General features: G+C 39.7%; 1 protein-coding gene across 14 annotated transcripts in view; it reads left to right on the top strand.

Moving 5' to 3' along the window:
- rbfox1 (RNA binding fox-1 homolog 1) overlaps nt 1–15,339 on the top strand; it is a 1,151,227-nt gene that overhangs the window by 935,678 nt on the left and 200,210 nt on the right. For 12 of the 14 annotated variants that reach the window (XM_052021433.1, XM_052021437.1, XM_052021440.1 and 9 more), the window contains one exon: nt 1,126–1,368. In XM_052021433.1, coding sequence (XP_051877393.1) covers nt 1,126–1,368 — 243 coding nt within the window. Of the gene's footprint in view, nt 1–5; nt 17–818; nt 867–1,125; nt 1,369–15,339 lie in introns of those variants that run through there. The other 2 variants (XM_052021443.1, XM_052021444.1) reach the window with 2 other exon arrangements.

The raw sequence follows: 15,339 nt of genomic DNA, 5'->3' as shown, positions 1-15,339 counted from the left end.
GAGAATCGGCCGCACTGTAAGTGCTGCAGTGATTCTGTGGTTCTGCTTTTGGTCTCCTGGTGCTCAGCAGCATTACAGAATACACCATTAAGGCTCAGTAATGCAAGCGTGGCAGCAGGTTTTTTTGGAAGCTCTATGGAGTTGCTGGATTATTGTTCATTTCACTGCTACACAAGGGAATTCTGCTATCGTGCGTGAGCCCACATTGCTCTCCCGATGGTATGGTAGTTTTATTTAACATAATTTACATCAACCTCGCAGCCTTTCAATGTAAGCTGCAAATCCTTGGTGTTTGAATGCTGACACTAAATGTCTTGTGTCCTTACCGATTGTCACAAAAATCCCAACATAATTGACTGTAGAAAGCGAAAGGAGCTCTGAATCACTTTTTTGAAGATCGGCCACTTAGACCTTTTATGTGGCAGAGGAGTTTTATGAAGCCTTCAGAGCTGTGTCAGAACTGATAACTTAAAAGGGTTTTTAAAAAAAATGTTAGGTCTGCGTAGACTTCGATGTGATTAGCCTGGTTTTTAGTTATATGATTGCTTGCCTTCAAGCTGAAAGCAATAAACTGGATTTTTAACTGCGCCACGTAAAGCATATTTTCGAGCTAAATGTGGTTTTCATTAGATTTGGACCAGCACATTTAGCAAAGCCTGACAGTCTGCCACCCTTTGTTCTTCTCCTCTGCTGCCAACAACTACTTTATAAGGGATTCCAAGCCCCAAAGCAGCTTCAAAAAAAACCTGATGACTTCAATAACAAACCCCACAGTGTCAGATGCTGCTGAGACATCACACTATAAACAGTTTCACATTTGTACTAAACATTTGAGTTTTAAGCTGCATGATGCTGTGGGTGCCGAGGTAATGTGTGAGAGTTTAGTGCGTCTAATTAAATGTTGGTAGTAATTATCACAAAGTGTGAAAGCATGAATATTAATTAGGGGTGGGGGCTGGATTGAAAGCATTGATGATGTTAATTAGAGTCTGCAGGGTCCACACAACAGCTGTTTCATGACTGAGGGAAAAGACTAGTGTGAGAAATCAGCATGTGAACTACACCTGGAAATGAGTTTTCCCTGTCTTTAATTCTGTTCATTTTATTCTTTCCTCTGATCCACAGGGTAATCAGGAAGCCACAGCACCCCCTGACACTATGGCGCAGCCTTATGCGTCAGCTCAGTTTGCTCCACCTCAGAATGGGATCCCAACAGAATACACAGCTCCACATCCCCATCCAGCCCCGGACTACACAGGCCAGACCACAGTCCCTGAGCACACGTTAAACATGTACCCTACTGCCCAGACACACTCAGAACAGAGCGGTACCGACACAAATGCACAAACCGTGTCCGGAACAGCCACAGTAAGTGCCAATTTTCTACTTCTCTCGTCCACAAGTTAGAGCCACAATATTTTTGGTAGTCTGCATTTTATTTTGGTACTTATTAGTTAATTAATATTGGCTAAATTCATTAATGTAGAATGATCTGTTGATTGTGAATTGAAGTTTGGATCTCACTCTTGTCTTTTTGATTGAACCATGTTTTGGAGCTTCAGGTTATTACCAGCACCCACCTTATTAAAGGGTTGTATCTTTTGTAAAGAAAATGGTTTGGCAAGGATGTAAAAGTAGAAAAGCCATGTGCTATTTTCTTCATGCAACTTACACAATAACGATGTTCACATTCTTGAGTCAGGTGTGTCAACCATATGTTTTTGTCCAACACTGATCAGAATGAGTGTACTTTCTTTATGTATTGTTATTTCAAGGTATCATTGAATGCATCCAAGTTACTACTGGCTCTATAACTGGCAATAAAATGTTACCACCCAGAATGTTTGACTGTAAGTTTATGTTCAACAACCAAATTCTCCCTGGAGAAATGAGCAATAATGAGGACGACTGCTCCTAGTATGTGAGAAACACATTGCACTCTGTCTGACCCTCATTGCTATAATTGTAATATGTTTGGTAACATTCAAAATGGAGCTGGACAGACCATGCATGATCTGAGCCAAAGAGAGTCATATTGTTTTTATTCTGTTGTAAATTTCAATCTTTCTACAAATGCTGCTTTTATTATAAGTGTATAAATATTAGACTAACCATAAACTGACATATTGTGTAGTGTTGTATTTAATTATTTACTTTGCAGGTAAGAAAGTACATAACATATTTTATCAAGGAAACACTGTCATAAGAATTTGCAGTTTCATTCAAGCATAATCACCACTCTGCCCTCACAGGTATTTGCTTCAGTCAACACAGTCCAAGGGGACTGTTCAGTGCTCATATTTTTTCATTGTCCAAATCATGACAATGATATCTACAAAACAATGCTTTTGATTTATTGTCAAATATGCCATGAGAACCATGTCAGGACATGTTGTACTAAGGTACCAGAAGGTGTATTTTGCCCATGTAAGGCAGCATGACATCTTGTTAGATGCAGCAAAGCCTGGGCCTGTGACGTGACAGCTTGTCTATATTTTATCACTGCGCATCTATTGAAAGAGCATAAGGAGATTCAACAGACCACTGTGAATTGAGTTGATTTTGTGAGGATAAAGTGATTGCTTTCTGCCTCCATTTGTTCACATCTTCCAACATTCTGCATGATTTTTTGTTTTATGAATGGCTCCGTTATTGATCAAAATTTTCCATATTTCCTTACAACATAGAATGTGGCCAGTCTGTTTTCAAGCCTATGCTATGTCTTTCAATAGTTTGTTGAGTCAACAGTGGACTGATGAAGACTCAAGGGAGTGAACTTCCCTCTCCTCCCTGCTCCACCCCACATGCGTAGTACTCTACCACCTTCCTGGGTCTCATCAACACAAGCTGTCAAAAAGCTGGTAAAATGTAATTAATGGATAAGAACATTTGTCAAAACCAATTTTTGACCCTGTAACTCGGTGTCAACCAAACTCTATATCACCGAATTGGCACAATTAGCTTCGTGTTAGGTATTATTTTAATAGAGAGACCCCTGAACGTTTAAAACAATCATATCCATTGTAAACTGAGAATACAAAGCTGACAAAGGAATGTATCTCTTTAACTGAAGTTAAATTCTAATTGCAAACTTCAATGTCAAAGTCAAAATAAATTGTTTAGATAGGCAGAATTTTACAAAAGCACAGTGAGCTTATCATAGATTAACTATCTTCTTCTGCCTGCAGTGGAGGAAAATGGATGATTTAAACAATACAAAGAATTGATTATTTCACTTGATACTTTAATACTTTACAAATCAGTGCTTGAAGGTGCATTAGGATTTTCTGAGACAATTTTAAAGAGTTCTTTTTTAGATCAGCATATAAATGTGATTATTAAGAAATATGACATAAAACATTATACTAGCAAAATCCCAGAAAGCTGAAATGCTATGCATCAATTTTAACTAGTAAGCCAACAATTCTTTTTGATAATGCCGCACTATAAAGTGAGAGATAGGATATGGGAAGATTGAAATTTATTCCAAATATGCAATTAACTGGCCTGTGTGGCAACTTTTCACCATAGATAATGCAGGTTAAATCAGTGTACAGAAATTTGCTAAATGCTTGTTGTTAAAAAAAAGTTGAATCATGCAAGCAAATGCAGGCTATTTCTAATAATTCACATGTCAGTTCTGGTCGTATATCTATCTTCACCTGCTTGGGCTAATTTAGAAGCAATCCATCAGTGAAAAGAGCATTGGAATGAAATGTAAATAACTTTTAATAGCAGCAGTAAGATTAAATGATGATGGAAATATATGCAGAAATAATGTATTATGCTTCCCCCCCCCCCAACCATTAATTCCACATAGGGCTACAAACGTCCAATGAAATAAATATTGCAAATTTAGAATGACCATATCCATCAGTCCTTGGCTTTTTCTTACAAAAACTGTACTTATAGTCTTGAAGCATTAAAAATGTCATTAGCTCTGAATATGCATGTTCCTTGACCAGCTGCATTAAGATTGAAAACATTTTTTATGGATGAAGTAGACACATGATAATATTCATACACTGCATATTGATTTCTGAGAGGGGTTTCATTTTACTGCATTATATCATAAGCCCTTAGGAGACCCAAACCTAGACATAGTAGTTTGCTTTCAATTAGAATTGTAGGCTCCTAAGATTAGATTTAAAATGATTAACTTCATATTTGTTTTGAAAAGTAGAGGGAATTGTATTGTTGAATCTCAACCAGTACTTTGAGTATTCTTGCAATGTTGAATTGTTTTCATGTCCTCACAACTATCTCTCAGACTCTGACAGGTATACTTTGCTTTCTTATCTCACGATAATGGGGTGTATTTGGTTTGAGCAAAATGTGCCCTTGAATAGGATTGCATGGGAAGGAGGTGGAAGACTGAGGAATGAACAGAACGTCTTGCAGGGAATGGTTTCTTCAAAGTATTGAAAGGAAAAGGAAGATGTGTTTGCTGGCAGCATCATGCTGGAGGTTCCAGAAATCCCACAGTGCAGATGATAATGGGGTGAAAAATGATTGCAAGGGAAGCCCGTTTTTGGCTGTGGGAAGGAGGAGAATGGGTGGGAGGGTGGAATGGACATAATCAAGGACTGTGATGGAGGGGAGTCCTCATTTGAGGCAAAAGGAGATGTATTGGAAACACTTAAATGTGATGTTGTCAAGACAGATTTGAAGAAAAAGCTGGGGAAACAGAGTGTTGCTTAAAGGAAGCAGAATGGAGGAAGATATCCTTCAGGCAAACCATAACTCCTTGTATTATACTGTGCCTTATGTTCACATGGTGCTTCAGTTTAGTCATGTGGTCACTCAGTGCTTCAGTGCATCAAAACTTTCACACAAAGCTCCAAAAGGAAATAAGGATAATCCCAAGAACTATAGGCCAACCAGTTTAACCTTCATGATGAGGAAGTCTCCAGAAACACAATTAAGAACAAAATTAACAGTCACTTGGATGAGCATAGATGAATTAATGGAAACCATCAGGGGGTTGTATAAGGACTAGAATGAGGTAATAAAAGTAGTTGATGAGGTTAATGGAATTGATTCCAAGGGGAATCAGGATATCGTCAGCAAAGCTTGGCCAACAGGTTTGGACTTCTGTATTTGCTCCAAGACTTCTGAACTTGGTTGAACTTTAGTAAAGAAATGTAGGCAGTTCTGCATGGGATTGCTGGCGTAACCCAGCAAATCCCAGCCTTTTATGGCTTTCAGGGCTCTTTTTGTCAAGGGGCTGCAAGAAAAGGGAGATTCAGCATGGCCATGTGGCTATATCTTTGAGGGTGGCTTGATAGGTTAAAAAAAAGCAATTAGACAAGGTTTCATGAATTGAAGGACATAATGAAAATGCATTATGTTTTGATGAACCTTTATAAAACTGGTTGGTGATAATCAGAGTATTGAATCCTGTTCTGGTCAGTGTATTGTGGGAAGAATGGGAAAACCTCAGAGAGAGTGCAGCAAAGATTTACTAAAATGACTCCAGGAATGAAGGAGGAATTCTATAGGAAAAGTCTGGAGAAGTTGCGACTGTCCCCCTTGGACCAGAGAAAGCTGAGAGTAAATGTGATATGTGAATGGAGAGAAAGTGTTCCTACTGGGGGAAGAGTCAGAAGTAAAGGGCAAAGATCTAAGGTGAATGGCTCAAGAATCAAAAACAACATGAGAAAAGGCTGTTTAGGCAATTAGTGGTTCACATCTGGAGTGCGTTGTTTGAAAGGGTGGAGGTTGCAGATTCAACTGTGGCTTTCAAAATGGAGACACAGAGACACAAGAGATTGCAGATGCTGGAATATGGAGCAAGAAACAAGACCTGATGCAGGGTTTGGACCCAAAACATCAACAATTCCATTCCTCCCACAGATGCTGCTTGACCTGCTGACTTCCTCCAGCAGATTGTTTGTTGCTTTCAAAATGGAATTGGATTGGTACTTCATAGAAAAAGGGCACATCAAGAGGAGAGAGCAGGGCAACAGATAAGCTAAGATAAGATATCTTTATTAGTCACATGTACATCGAAACACACATCTTTTGTGTAGTGTTTTGGGGGCAGCCTGCAAGTGTCGCCACACTTCTGGCGCCAACATAGCAATGCCCTGCAAGAGAATGATCTGCATTCCTCTTGCAGGGGTTCAGAAGGGACTTGAAGGTCCAAATGGTCTCCTGTGTGGTTACTATTGCCTAGAAATTCTAAAGCACTTTAAGCAGTGTACAAGATGGGCTTTACAGTGATGGAGTGCTCATGATCTAATTGGTAAAGCTCTGCTGAAGGTTTCACTCCATCCCAAGGCTCACGATCTTGGGTGCAGCAGATCAAGTGATGCTCATCTTAGAATTGAACAAAGTACCAGAACCTGAAGCTGGGGGAGGGGTGCAAAACTCAGGAGCTTGATATGTCGGAAGGAGTGAGGGGGGTAGAGGGAATGGATTGGAAGACCAGCAGTTAGACAGTCATGATGGGGGAGTACTGGGGACATGTATTTGGGTTAGGAGAGGAGGGTAGGGTCCAGCTTTTTCAGTGGGGAAAATTATAAAGTGAGGGGCATTCTGTAGATGGGGGAGTTGGCAGTGCTGGTGCAGGGTGTGAAGGAGTGCCCAAGGATGAACATAAGACATACACATAAATGGCTGGTGACCCAGTCCGGTGCTGTGCTGATCACATTGTCCCTGGGAATGCCCAACTAATTGGCAATTCCAAGCACCAAGATCCAATTTCCCCTTCATTGCGCTGAATGGGAATTAGTGTTTGGGGCACAAGGATAACTCACACAAGGAAGGGACCATTTGAAATTACAGAGTGAAATGAAGCAACCTGGAAATAGTGATCACTTTGGAAAATAAATACATCTTCAGTTCTATAGAACCAAAGATATAGGCAGTTATTTCCAAGTTAGTGACATACACACCAATGAAGGAAGATTTGGACCATTGGCTCTGATCCAACACACTTGAATAGCAATCCCACTTGCTGCAACTTTCCCCTACCTTTGCATTTCTTTTCCTTTTACTACTTTTCCAATTCCATTTTGCTGTGCTCTGTTAACTCTGCTTGGACTAACCTTACAGGGAACGCTGCCTAAATCCTAACCACTTATTCCATGAAGGAAGTTTCTTTTCATGTCACCACAAGTTCTTTGCCAATAACTTTAAGCGTGACCCAGAAGTTACATCGAAGAGTTACAAGCCATGAGCTTCATAATTTCCTTGCAATAAAATGATGAACCCAGTTTCTGAAAGTGATAAATCCTGCATGATTTAAAGGGACATTGTTGGAATGTCACCACCACATTTTATAAATTGCTCACTGTTTCCTCTTTGAATTTCATTTTATGACAAATGTCTGCCTTCTGCAGCACAAGTTCCAGTCATGGTTCCTGACCTGTCCCCATTTACAGGAGCAGACCCTGACCCAACTGAGGCACATGCCCACCTTAACCCCCACCTTACTGGGCTGTTTTGCAGCTCAGGAGATCCAAGCATCCTCACCCTGCTTCTTCCTCCTTGGTTTCCTCTTTCTCCCTCAATTTTATACTTTCCCACATTGCTTCCCAAACTACCCTCCTGTTCCCTTTGATCTCCTCCCTTTAACAGTGCTGAGCCATTTCCCACAGCTGTTTATTAAGCAACATGGCTTATATATATGCAGGGAGCATTTTAATGGAATAAACTTTGATAACGATTTCATAAAGCAAGAGTGCATCTATATTATTTTTGTTTCATCTAATTGGCATTTATACCTTTTAACCCACTGACTTAACACATCAATCAGACCAGATTTCCAATTTCTATGCTATTTCCCTTTACAATTTTAAACACATCTATTAAATCTCCTGTTACCCTCCTCTGTTGTGAGGAGAAAGATTCCAGCTTCTCTACACTATCCATGAAACTATAACCCCTCATCACTGGAATCGTTCCAGTAAATCTCTTCTGTCCTCTCTCCAAAGCCTTCACGTCCTTTCTGAAGTGTGGTTCCCAGAAATGGATACTTCTTAAATGTCTCCGGATGCGGTCCAAGCAAACACTTGGTGAGATGATGCCTGATATGAATCAATAGTCTTATTGATTTCACAGTGTGATGAACATTCAGCCTGGCAGTGAGGTGAACATTCACAAACAGACTCACCGGGTGTGAAATTTGATTTTGGCACCAGTGTAAAATGGGTGATTGTAAGTTGGCAACGAGTTTTATACCTTGCCAGGTTTACTGTTCCGTTGAAGTTAAATGAAAATCAGACTATGGGGGTCACAGAAGCTGCAAAATCAAATTGCCTGTCTGGCCCTACTGCTGAAGTTAAATTCCAAATTCAAACAATACTATTTACCTTCACCTCATAGCACTAAGTAGATAATGTGCACACTTCCCTAAGCTAGTGAGGTATATTAATCAATTTAAACAATATAGTTTTGATGATTTTCTCCTGTAATCCACTTGCATCATAAGCTTGTATTGCCCTGGTTACCTCGCAACATAGAAAACCCTCAGGTTGGCTGTCTACACCTGTGGGTTTGGTTCTCACCGTTCACAACCACAAGAGGATGACCTGCCAAGGACCCACACTGGAAATTCCCCGACCAATAAGAGTGACACCTTCAGTATTTATTGGTGGAACCAAATAAGTTGCTTGCTATCTGAGGTTTGGAAGGAGGCAGCCTAACTTAGCTCATTCACTTCCCAGTTACATCACCTATTAAGTCTTAACTTTGGTGATATATAGTGAAACTTGCATTATCCAGTACCCTTGGGACTTTGATGGTGCCAGACTTAACATTTTTCTGGACTATTGAATGTTACATCTATTAATAATCAAACACAGTTTTAATTAATTTTCTTTACATGTTACACAGTTCTACAATATATTTTCTAGTGAACCCAGTACGTTTAAATGGAGTGGAAAATATACAAGTACTGAGGACCAGAATTCTCACCACAAGTCTATCTATGTTCCTGACCCTGGCATTCTAGTTCTCAACCTTGGTCCACAGTTTGGATACCCAGCTCTGGCTGCACTCCCCACTCTAGACTCCCAGTTCACTTTCCGGATTAGTGAGGGAAGCAGATGCTGGACTATCTGGATTTCCAAACAGTGGATGCCAGAATATTGGAGCTCTATTAGCAGGGAGTTTCTACAGGGGTTCTCTTACTTGTCCATCGTAACAAATGCAGAGATATGAAATCCCTTCAACTACTATTTAGATCATTTGGGAAAGTTTACTGAAATCTATCCCCTTAAGTTTCAAGTCATAAAATCTAACTCTTATTCCATATTCTTTCCAGTACAGGCAGTCCCAGGTTACAACAGGGTTCTGCTCCTGACAATTGTTCAGAAACCAAACTGTTCATAAATCGGAAATGACCAGAAACAGTTGTTAGAGAGGATCATAGAAACAGCGGTGATAGGAAAGTGAGTGGGTATAGGAAGGTGGCCGTCAGCCAGCCTCACTGACTCATTGAGTGAGCAAATGAGTCTGCTTAGCACTCCTAGCTCTGCTCGGCTCAATCCAGCCCCTGATTGTTGCGGCTCGGGGTGGGGGGGGGGGGGGGTAAGTGGGAAAGAAGGCATGTGAAAATATTCCATTCTCACCCAGCAGAAGATGCTTGCAGTCCCACAGCAGAGGGCAAGTCCAGCCCCATCCATTCCGCCCATCTCCCCAGCACTCAATTGTACGTATGGGCTGCCTATTAGGGGAGGATGTGTAAAGGAAGCACAAAGAATCTTGAAATGTGACTGAAAGAGGCAGCAATCCCATTGGTTGCATTCTGATCTTTAACTTTATCACATGCTTCCTTCTAAAACTCCAGTCTGAATGTTCTATTTATCTTCAGACTTTAATCACTGATGCCTTCCGTTTACTCCTTACCTCGAGCACCCTGTATTGGAAAATTTTCCACTGCTACTCCATAAATCAGTTGGGCAAATCCATAATTTGATTATTGCTTTTTACCAAGCTGAAGTTCACCCTTTTTTTCATTCTTAAACCCTTCTCTGTTTGGGTCCAATGACATTTTCCATTCTTACATCAAACCTAACTACATTACCAGTTGTTTCTGACTCCTCGAGTCATTTTCATTCTTCAGAACTATATTGAACAAAATTATTGGACTAGTCAGAGAAGTGGTCATGGGTGCATTATAAAAATATTCCCTAGTTTGACTTTTATTTCAGGCAACTTTGAGGGATTTAAAATGTTAGCATTTTTTTATCCCCACAAAATGTTTGCCTCTACTTCAGCCCCAAAATAGCATCACACAAAGCAATGGGTATTGCAGGGTTTAAAATAATGTTAATTCAGGGCCTGCAACATTGGTTGGGGTGTGGTATTACCATGCAGGATAGCTGTCAAAATCAGGTGTTAAGCTCTCCACAACTAGGCCCAATTCAGGTTCAGTCATAAAACTGATTGTTGCCTAACTGCAACATGAACAAGCTCAGGTTTCTCAAGGATATTGATGGTGGGGACTCAGTGATGATAGTGCCATTCAGTTTCAAGGATATATGGTTAGGTTCTCTCTTGTTAGAGATTGTCATTGCCCGGCACTTCTGTGGCATGAATAATATTTGTCCATCTATCAGCCCACGTCTAAGTTTTATCCAGGTCTTGCAATGATGGTCTGCTTCATTTGCTGAGGAGTTGTGACTGGAATTAGACATTGCATAATCCTCAGTGAATATCCCTACTTCTGATTCTTATGCTGGAAGGAAGGTCATTAATGAAATAGTTGAAGATGGTTGAGCTGAGGACACTGCCCTGAGGAATTCCTGCAGTGCTGTCCTGGGGCTTGGACGACTGACCAATGACAAGAACAGTCATCTTCCTTTGTGTGAGGTATGACATCAGCCGTTAGAGCATTTTCCCTTTGATACCCATTGGCTTCAGTTTTATCAGGACTTCTTGATGCCACACTCAGTCAAATGCTGCATTGATATCAAGGGCAGTCACCCTCAGACAACATCTAGAATTCACCTCTTTGCTCCATATTAGCAAGTGAGCAGGTAATTGGTGAGTAAGTGCCATTTGACAAACCAACCTATGAATGCTGGGAAGACCAAAGCCATTGTCTTGTTCCTTCTACAAACTGTATTCCCTAGTTAGTAATTCCATTCCTCTTACTGACAACTATTCGAAACTAAATTCGTGAATTCGTTTATTATTGTCACATGTACTGAGGTACAGTGAAAAATGTTGTTTTGTATGCCATCCATACAGATAATTTCATCGCATCAGTACATCAAGGTAGTACAAGGGAAAAGCAATAACAGAATGCAGAATATTGTGTTACAGTTACAGAGAAAGTGCAGTGCAGATAGACAAATAAGATACAAGGGCTACTACTATGGTCACTATGCAAGGCTGGATTTGTCATGCAAATACTACAAGTGCATCAGAAAAACGTTAGGGTTTGCATCCTTGTGGCTTTAATTACTATGTGCACTCTTAACACTGAAAGTTAACACAAATATGAAGTTTAATTCATTTGCATATTGTGGATTTATAAAAATACTGTACTGAATTTCTTGATCAATATTTCATTTTGATTTGACATTGAATTACTAATATTGTAATTTTTGGAATTGAAATTCCAACCAGATCATGTGAAACCATATTTGATGAGATAAATTATCTTCTGACCTCCAATTTCACCAACACTTGGATAACATGTTGCATTTCTAATGTTATCAACTTTAGACTTGACTACTTTGGTGCATTCCTGGCTGACCTTCCATCTTCAATGCAATTAAAGTTAATCCCAACTCTGCTGTCCATGCCCTTACTTACGTTATCTGGTTTACCTACTGTGCTTGTCCCTTCGCATTGGCTCTTGGGTAAACACATTGATATTAAAATTCTCACCTTTGTTTCCAAATCCCTCTGTGCTTTTCTACTTCTGGTAACACTCGCATGTGATGAAGGGTCTCTGACCCAAAACATTTACTCTCTGTTTCTTTCCACAGATGCTACCTGACCTGCTGAGTGTTTCCAGTGTTTTCTAAGATAAGATAAGATAAGATCAGATATCTTTATTAGTCACACGTACACCGAAACACACAGTGAAATGCATCTTTTTGCGTAAAGTGTTCTGGGGGCAGTCTGCAAGTGTCGCCACGCTTCCTGTGCCAACATAGCATGCCCTCAGCTCCTAATCTGTACGTCTTTGGAATGTGGAAGGAAACCGGAGCACCCGGAGGAAACCCACGCAGACACGGGGAGAACGTACAAACCCCTTACAGACAGCGGCCGGAATTGAACCCGGGTTGCTGGGGCTGTAAAGCGTTACGCTAACCGCTACACTACTGCGCCTGCCCGTAACTGATTTTATTTTTACAACACTCCAAGATTTTAACTCTCCTGCAGTTTTGGGCACTTGACGATTTAATCGGCATTGGCCATGCCTTCAGCAGCCAAATCTCAGTGCCCTGGAATTCCTTACCTCATCTCACCACCTCTCTACCTCTCCCTCCTCCTCTAAGATGCTTTATCATTTTGACTGAGCATTTGGTCTCCTGCTTTGATATCTGCTTCCATGCTTCATGTCAAACTTCCTTTGATCATACTTCTGTGAGCAAATTGTGTTGATTGTCCCTTTAAATGTGCTTTACAAATGCAAGATATTACTATTGCATTTAATATGTCATTATATCATTGTCCTTAATAAGTCATGTATTTATTTCTCACTATCTTATTACCCTTGTTCCCCTTTTCTCCTTTGATCATGGTTTAAGATCTGGATAAGTTGAACTGGCATTGATACATTTCCTTTCATGTCTTTGAGATGAGTCAAAGAGTTTTATGCCCAGTGGGTTACTTCTGTTTTATTTTGAGCATTTTTTGAAATTTTAGCAAAGTTTTTCAGCTATCTTAATCAGCTTTAACATTTGACTGTCTAATCTTGGACCCTTGAACCTTTTCTTATCATAGAGACAATGAATCATGGAGGTATATGGCATGGAAACAGGTCATTTGGCCCAACTCTTCCATGCTGACCAGATTGTCTAACCTGCATTTGGCCCATATCCCTCTAAGCCTTTGGCAAACTTTGGTAACAAGGGTTTAAAGTGTTGATCTCAATGAAATTACACTAAAGTGTTGTTTGCTTAATCATATGCTATAATTAATATTTCAGGAGAGGTGACAATAACAGTTGTTTTTATTTTAATGCTGTCATGTGCTCAAATCTATCTGTCCCAGTTGTACAAGGTGCTTCAAAAGCGATCAATTATTTTGGACAAAGAGTGAATCTTTATAACCGTTAGTTATTACATAAGGATCTGTTGAATATTGGAAGATAAAGAAAGGATTGCATCATTTATATTAGTGATTTGGCTAAATGACTGCTGTCGATTTTCTACAGCACTATTTTTGATTTGTTCATTGAGTGGTGAAGAATACTCTTCATTTATATAAATTTCGAACAACTTGGGTTTGAAATTCAAAGAGACCATGACCAGATTTTAGATTTTGAACCTCTCCTGGAGGTTCCAGCTACTTTTAAGTGGCATCAGAGACATACATATAATGAAGCTGATGAATAGTGTGTCCATGTGACTCAGGCTGTGCACTTGATGCATTGACCTGACTATTAACAGAGATGGAATAAGAAGGCAGGGCAGGGGAATTTCAAACCAGAAAACTGGGGTTTCCCCTATGCATTTTTTTAACATCTCTTGTGCATGACAGGTTTTCCAGGTCGAAGTCAGCCTGACCTGCAGACATGACATTTAGTCAGGGTAGAGGAATCTTTAGTAAACTGCAGAAGTAGGAAGCTGTAATCCAAAAGCCTGGGGTCTTTGTTTGGGTGGATCAAATGACAGAGGGAGTTTAGGCAGGGTGGCTGAAGAATTCCTCCCTCTCCTGCCACATAAGAACTGCTTTGAAGGCACTTAACTTTCATCCTTTATCTGTTCTTCCCTCCCTTCAGCTATTGGATTCCCAAAGCCTGAGAGCTCCGGCCTGTCACTGTTAAATTTATCTTAATAGAATATTTAAATTGCCAACTCCCCTGCTAAGAGCAAATTGGTTTCCTGCCCCTTGTACTACCTCTGTAAAATCAGAAAGTGGGATGCTGGGAGATCGTTAGGGCCAGGTTTCAGATTTTCAAGGTGCGACCCGACTTCAGTTATTGGGTTCCAAGGTGTTGAAATTGACTGCATTATAATCAGATGTGAAAAACACGGTACATAAAGCATGTGCTGTTCCCAGAGCCGATCTCTTGCAGAACTGTTTTGGTGATATTGCATTCTAGACCGATAACTAAGTTGCACTAATCAGCAGAATATCAAGAATTTTCTTTAAAAATCAAGCGTAATCCTTTTTTTTGTTTCTAAAATATTAATTTAATGCTTCATGGCATATTTGATTGAATTGTCATATAGTTAATTAAATCTCCCCCTTTGGCACTTTTAGTGTGGCCTTTATGGGTTTAAGATAACACAAATGGTTTGTCTGCATTTTTATTTCCAATTTCACTGAATACTAAGGCAAAATATTCTGCATAAAATTTGTGTGAAGTTTGTTCTAATAGATTCAATAGTTCTGAATTTCAGAAAAACTTCATGAACAGGTTAAGTACAACCTGATGTCATTCTCATGGCTGCCACATCTGCAGGTTCCCTTATGATGTTGTTTGCACAACCAAATTACAGAGGTAGAATTATAAATGGAACATTCTTTATTAAAGGCAGTAACTCAGAAGTAATAGCAGTATGTTACAACAATGTATCAAAGTCATATCAAATTGTACACTCAGTCCTCAAAATTACACTTACACTTGTATAGTCTACACTGCTTTCTCTTTAAAGGAAAAGGAATAAATTTGTACAAACCATCAACTATTAACACACATGACATCATACAATCTGCTAACTGTTTACATCAATGAGCAGCTATAAATTCTACAACTATATATTCAGTTAGCATTTGTCTCTTTGTTCACTGAACTCTTTATTGCAAGCTGTACTTGACACTTCTGAAGTATCTGCATCAGGCATTAGTAATTCCAGTGATCATTTCCCCAGGTAAGCCTCATACACATCTGGTCTCACATCTTGTTCTGCAATTGTTGTCTCAACATAATTGTCTTCTTAATTATGAATGCACTGTATCAGTATTGTCTTGCTGTCACCTGTACGCATTAAACTATCCAAATAAAAGTGAACACAGAGGCTAATAATTCTTACCACTAACCACAGTAGTTACAATTAAACATTGCATTTGACATAAGTTCCAACAATCTCTACTTTGCTTGCTACGAAATGGTCTCCATCTTTATAAATCTGCTTTCATCCTGCCTTGCATCCTAGGTCCCATACTTTAATAAAAACAAAAAATGTTTAAACTCTGAGCAGA

This window comes from Pristis pectinata, chromosome 8 (genome assembly GCF_009764475.1).
Source record: "Pristis pectinata isolate sPriPec2 chromosome 8, sPriPec2.1.pri, whole genome shotgun sequence".
NCBI lineage: Eukaryota > Metazoa > Chordata > Chondrichthyes > Rhinopristiformes > Pristidae > Pristis > Pristis pectinata.
The sequence above is the reverse complement of the archived record's forward strand: the minus strand, read 5'-3'. Positions and strand labels throughout refer to the sequence as shown.